This window comes from Limulus polyphemus, unplaced genomic scaffold (genome assembly GCF_000517525.1).
Source record: "Limulus polyphemus unplaced genomic scaffold, Limulus_polyphemus-2.1.2 Scaffold90, whole genome shotgun sequence".
Classification (NCBI taxonomy): Eukaryota; Metazoa; Arthropoda; class Merostomata; order Xiphosura; family Limulidae; genus Limulus; species Limulus polyphemus.
Genome location: NW_013665700.1, coordinates 701,583 through 707,711, shown reverse-complemented (window position 1 = coordinate 707,711; position 6,129 = coordinate 701,583). Strand labels below are relative to the sequence as shown.

General features: G+C 33.1%; 1 protein-coding gene across 2 annotated transcripts in view; it reads left to right on the top strand.

Annotated features, from left to right (window-relative positions):
- Nucleotides 1–6,129, top strand: part of LOC106468653 (Down syndrome cell adhesion molecule-like protein 1) — an 83,874-nt gene that overhangs the window by 58,187 nt on the left and 19,558 nt on the right. For both annotated transcript variants that reach the window (XM_022397720.1, XM_022397718.1), the window contains exons 10-11: nt 2,512–2,679; nt 3,727–3,797. In XM_022397720.1, the coding sequence (XP_022253428.1) occupies nt 2,512–2,679; nt 3,727–3,797 (239 nt within the window). The remainder of the gene's footprint in view (nt 1–2,511; nt 2,680–3,726; nt 3,798–6,129) is intronic.

Genomic DNA, 6,129 nt, shown 5'->3' with positions numbered 1-6,129 from the left:
CATAATATTATTATACCTTTTCAACACCAAATTTGTTTTTATACTAAGGGAGCATCACATTTTTTGAGGTGTCGAAGTGGGGCATGGAGTAAAAAAGGTTAAAAACCACTGCTTTAGATATTCTAATTTCTTGTTTAGTTTTTGTATAAATTTCAAGTTTTTTTATAAACGTGGTTGTTAATGATTTTGCAATGGCGATTGAAATCGTTTGCTTTTATTGTAGTTTTAACTAATTATTCAGTTCAGTAAGTTCCTCACTTCCGCCGGTGGAACATCGGTAAATCTACGGGCTTACAGCCTTAAATCCGGGGTTCGATTCTTCGCGGTGGACACAGAAGATCGCCAAATGTGGCTTTTCTTTACAAAAAAACACAAATAAACAGGTTCCTTACTAAACATACTGCTAGTGTGAACGTGCTTTGTAGTCACTATGTGAAGAACCTATCCAATGTACAAGTTCTTTTCATAGTGACTATAAAGCACGTTCTCACCAACAGTATGTTTGATACTTTTCACTATGATATAGGTCCAGCTTACCTTTCTTTGGTTAACTTGTGTTCAGGGTTACTGATGAGAAGTGAAATTCTCCAAAACTAGTATAACCCAATAACACATGTTGATCAAAGTGTAGATTGAACTGGATCTCCCTTGAACTTATACTTCTAAATTAAATAATTTTCGGTATACTAAGTTTATTTATTAGGTTCCTTACTAAACATCAACTCTATAATTGTGGAACTCAACTTCTTTTTTTTGTTGTTTTTTTTTTTGAAAAAAAGCCTTACAAACTTAACAATCAAATTACGCATCCAATGAAGACGAACTATTATAGATGAAGTTTGACTTTATATAATGAGAAATAATCAAATTCGTTAAACTAGTTTGATATAAATAATAGTAACAAATGCAAAGCCTAGAAAGGAAAAAAATTCAGTAATTATTTGGAAGACGTCATAGTAACGACAGGTTACGTTTCATACGCCCATTTAAAGTTGAATGTCGTGCTAAAATAATTATACTTCATCCTGTAATTTACACGACAAGCTACTCTTATCAACTACCCGGGAATAAAATAATAAAACATTCTTGCGTAGTGATCTTAGTCTATTTATCAATGTGTAAAAGGTGTTATAGATATAAAAGTTAGTTTTAGTTTTGACTTTAGACAAACTTGAATTATTCGGTTGAAATTTATGTTACTCTGACAGTTTGCAATTTAATCAAATTTCGCAGGAAGTTCCGAAAAGCAATTCGGACTTAATGTTTTGTAGTTTTTAGTACACGTACTTTGGAATGGTAAAAATTAAAGAAAATGGCACCTTCAATCTTGTATAAAAGAATTCTTCAACTGTATTTAAAATGTACAAACACTTAATTCTAAAATGAATGATTACTATGATGTTATGTTAATTCGCTACTTTCTCCTGGAAAAATGTAATGAAGGAATTGAAATTTTGTCAGTTTCGCAGGAAATAATATACACTCACGGTAAAAAGAAGTAAAGCGTAACAAACGAATATACATCTGGTAATCTGAAATACGTTCACTAATCTACCACATCTGTAGGTTATTTTCAATTAACTTATAATATTTATAATAAGAATATTTCCTATTTCAGCACAAGCGTCAAGATTCTCACCTGAATAAAATTAACTTTAGAAATGCACTTTGTCACTTGAAGGCATTGATATAAAACACTGCACAAGTTTCGTGCTGCTTTATGTTTAAACAACAGTCTTTCAAACACTGCAACATCTTATCACTAAGTTATACATTTACACTCTGTGCAGATTTATTTTGAAACATTTGGGAAACGAGAGGAAATAATAGACGTGTAAATTTGAATTAGATATTACTATACAATTCCATTCAATAACTGTTAGTAAATTCAACTGACTGGTGTTTCATAAACTTTGACAAATATTCCTACAATGAAGTTAAAGAGCAAATAATATAATTATAATGGAGCCGCCCCCCAGTGACTCATCGATAAATCTGAATGCTTATAACTTTAAAAACCGGGTTTCGATACTAGTGGTGGGCACAGCACAGGTAGCCCATTGTGTAGCTTTGTCAAGAGGACTAATTTAGATACTTAAATGTTAGCAAAATGGCCATAATGTCTTCTATCAATTTAGGACCTATGAGAAATATGAAGCTATTGAAATTAACGTACTATTACATATTTAAATATATTTCGTATATCAATAAATAATATTTTTATATACAGATGGAAAAATGATGGCTGGATGGAAACTGATAGGGAAAGCAAAGAACCCAAACATTGACTTAAACTGTAATTTTGATCACATTTTACATGACCTTTTTAACTGACGTCCCCCGGTGGAAGAGGGGTAATCTTACGGATTTACAACGCTAAAATCCGGGGTTCGATTCCTCGCGGTGGTCACAGCTGGTAGCCCAGTGTGGCTTTGCTCTAAAACAAACAAGCAAATTCTAACTGACAAAATAACGTCGTTTAATCTTTCTAAAGTTATTTTAATATTCTAGGTCAACAACAAGATTTAACGATGAATTTCACCGTTGGTGGGTCCCAGCGTGAAGTTGTTCTCAGTGGTTTGGAGCCTGCCAGTTCATATTTATTAAGCGTCACTGCTGAAAACTCTGTGGGTTGGGGCAGCCAGAGTGAATGGCTTTCAGCCAAGACGCAGCAAGAAGGTGAGAGAAGTTATTACTAAGAAAAAAAGCAGAACCTTCAATGACGATGAATTGTTTTTCTATTTTACATAACAAAGTTGTATTGTGCGAAGAATATATAAACCACAGTAACAGTTAACTACAAAAGGTGTATTTAATACATTGATTGCTATTGGTAGTGTATATCGTAATAGTGATTCAAATTATGTCAAATTTAGAAAAATATCGTTATTTTTAGTCACACTAAGAGAAGTTTATAGAATCTTCTTTTAGGATAAATTTTTCGAACATATCTCAAAACAATCATATTATTCAACCACCCCAAAATAAAACCATCTTACCATCCACCTTAGATAGACGGATAGATAGATAGTCTAATGATGATATCACAGAATTTATTTTATTTTCACCAAAAGTAAAATTGAAAATATAATTTGTGACGTAGAGGCCTATTATATTCTTTGATTCGCTATACGTTCTGCTGTAGGTTGCAGTTTTGTGTATTTATGGTTCATTAGTACAGCTTGGGTTAGCAAAGCAAAGAAACACAGTTAGGCCTCTGATAATAATGGTATGTGTATAATATTTATGGGATTTCAAAGTCCTTTTTTTTAACTCACCATTTAGTAATATAAATTAATTTAGGTGTGTGGATAATATTATGGCATTGCGTCTAATCTGTTATTAAGTGTTATACGGTGGACCACTTGTTTAATGACGATATTACAGATTTCTTTTCATCAAAGGTAAAATTGAAAATATAATAGGTTACTAAATAGAGAGTTAAAAAAAAACCCATAAATTTGAGATGAATATTTTACATAAGTCTACACGAGTCCTTAAAAGTGGTAACTTCATAATTTTCTAATAATTATTCATACAAAACACTGATTTTGTTATGTCGGGATCAAGTTTTCTATAAATTAGTTTTCTCGACACCATTTATTGTTGGCTTGAACAGTTTAGGACAAATAACATTACAAGTGCTTTGTGATAAGAGATGCATTAACATCTTTCTTAATTTGTATTTCATCACACTAATAGACTCATTCGTTACATTTTTTTTAGCACCAAGTGGTCCACCAACTGAAGTCATGGTGCAAGCAACGGGCCCAAACTCAATAAAAGTGGTTTGGAAGGTAAAAAAAAAATCACGTCATCACAGAATTATTGATGTTATTTTAACAGCTAGCTATTCTACTATACTGCACGAGTTCAGAGAACAAAACTTTGCTTGTGTTACCAGTGAGTCCACTAAAGATACAAGAAGGTCTAGTATGGTCTAGTGGTTAAAGCGCTCGACTCGCAATCTGCGGGTCGCGAGTTCGAATCTTCTTTCAACCGTGGGTCAGTCCCACTATTCGTTGGTAAGACAGTAGTCCAAGAATTGGCGATGAATGGTGTTGAACAGATGCCTTCCCTCTAGCCTATGACGTTTAAATTAGGGACGACTAGCGCAGATAGCCCTCGTGTAGCTTTGCGCGAAATTCAAAACAAACAAACCAATACTACAAAAACTTTAAAGTACAATTTTCAACTTGAACAGTACCTTATGCGCACATGGTCTAAACGTTCTGGTCAGAAAAATGAAATAATAAAATCAGGCGGAGTTATTAGGAGTTTGATGCCGTATATTCATTTTATGTTTAGGTGCATATTTGCTCATCTAACACATTGCACTAGTGCTATTTATCAAACGGATAGGAGGTGGGGTGGCAGGTATTTGTGAGGTATCCATATGACTGTTAAAAAACACCGATATACTCTTTCTGTTTAACTTTGTCAAAGGTTTTGAAAAGTTAGTTTAAAAGTAGAAAGGACATAAAATATTCTCAATATCTGTTAACTTGCAATCAAAGCAAGCTACCAGCATACAGCAAAACTAAACATCAATCCGGTAATGAAAGCAGCTAATAAAACATTGTTCTGACGTTCTTACACATAAAGAATAAAAATCGTTGTTTTATAATTTGGGAACCCTCACTGTTAACGGTATTTTGGGCCGTAATCCCAATAATATTTTACGATGTTCGACCATCTTAGGAAATTTAGGTTAGCCTAAATCTATACTAAGAATACGAAGTAATATCTTTAATAAAAATATGGGATTCCCAGTTTGCCCCTGAAGAATAAAGGTCCACCTTTCGAAAGCGCTCGGGTTATAGGGTTTTTTATTCATTTCTATCAAGACTTCTTGAACCTACGTGTTTTTCTAACATCATGAATATAATAAAAATATGATAATAACAAGCCTAAAATAGTAAAAAAAAATGCATTAACCATTTTGACCAACACTATTGATGAGAGTAACATTAAAGAAAGAATGGAATATATCTTAATTTTTGCTTCGTTTATTATCGTAGGCTTAACGTTTTTAATATCTAATATCTGTAAAAGCAAAACTTTACACAATCCACTCTAACAGTCTCGTGACAAATGAAAGTTCGTTAAATGGCTCCGACGGTGTAACTTCATAGTAACCTGCCAACTAAGATAAATTACAACGACACGTGTTACTGTTCAACTATAGCAGAACAGGATAGATAGTACTGCAACAAACGCATGTCTATAAAGATACGAAATATTAAATAATGATAAACTGCAAAACAAACGAACGACTAAATCGTTCAATATATAACCAAAATACTGATACTCCAATTAATGTATAACCAAGTCAAATATACTAAACATACTATGAAGTGTGTCTAACGCAACTAATCTGATTTTAACCATTCCCTGTCACGGATCTATTAACTAGGAGCAATAAATAAAGTTAAATCTTCAGTAGTAGCCAAAAAGTAAACCCTGTAAGATTTGAGATTAAATTAATTAGTAAAACCTAATGTAACTTAACTAACGACGTGATATTACATTATATACGAAGGCCGTCGATAAAACATATCGGCTCGTGATTACCATAACATTTTTCTAAAATATGAACGTGTAGATTGGAAAGTTTTCAAAATATCTATATATTCTACCAAACTTTTAAACCCATAAGAGCAAGCAAAGAAAATTGTTGAATTTCCCGCAAAATTGAATAAATCTGGTGTTCAAAATGTGTTAGGTCGTCAATAAATTAATGTCCCGTTTTGGAACACTTTCATTAACCTCCCCCAAAAAACGTACATCACGTATAATAGTTAAACGAACCGCCTAAACGTCACATTAAGTGTAGCCTATATAATGTGTAAAGTTTAGTATACTCTAATCCCTGATAGTGATGGCACACGACGAGACGCACTTTCGGCATGTAATGCTATTTGAATACAAGAAGGTAAACAACGCCTCTGTAGCCACAAAGAATATCAAAGAAGTTTATGAAAATGTTTTGAACGTTCGTAAGTGTCAGCAATGGTTCAGCAAATTTCGTTCAGGTGACTAGCCTTAAAAATTGTGATGACAGGAGCCGACATGTTGGAATTGATATTGATGCTCTAAAGACGCTTGTTGAGTCTAACCCAAGACAAC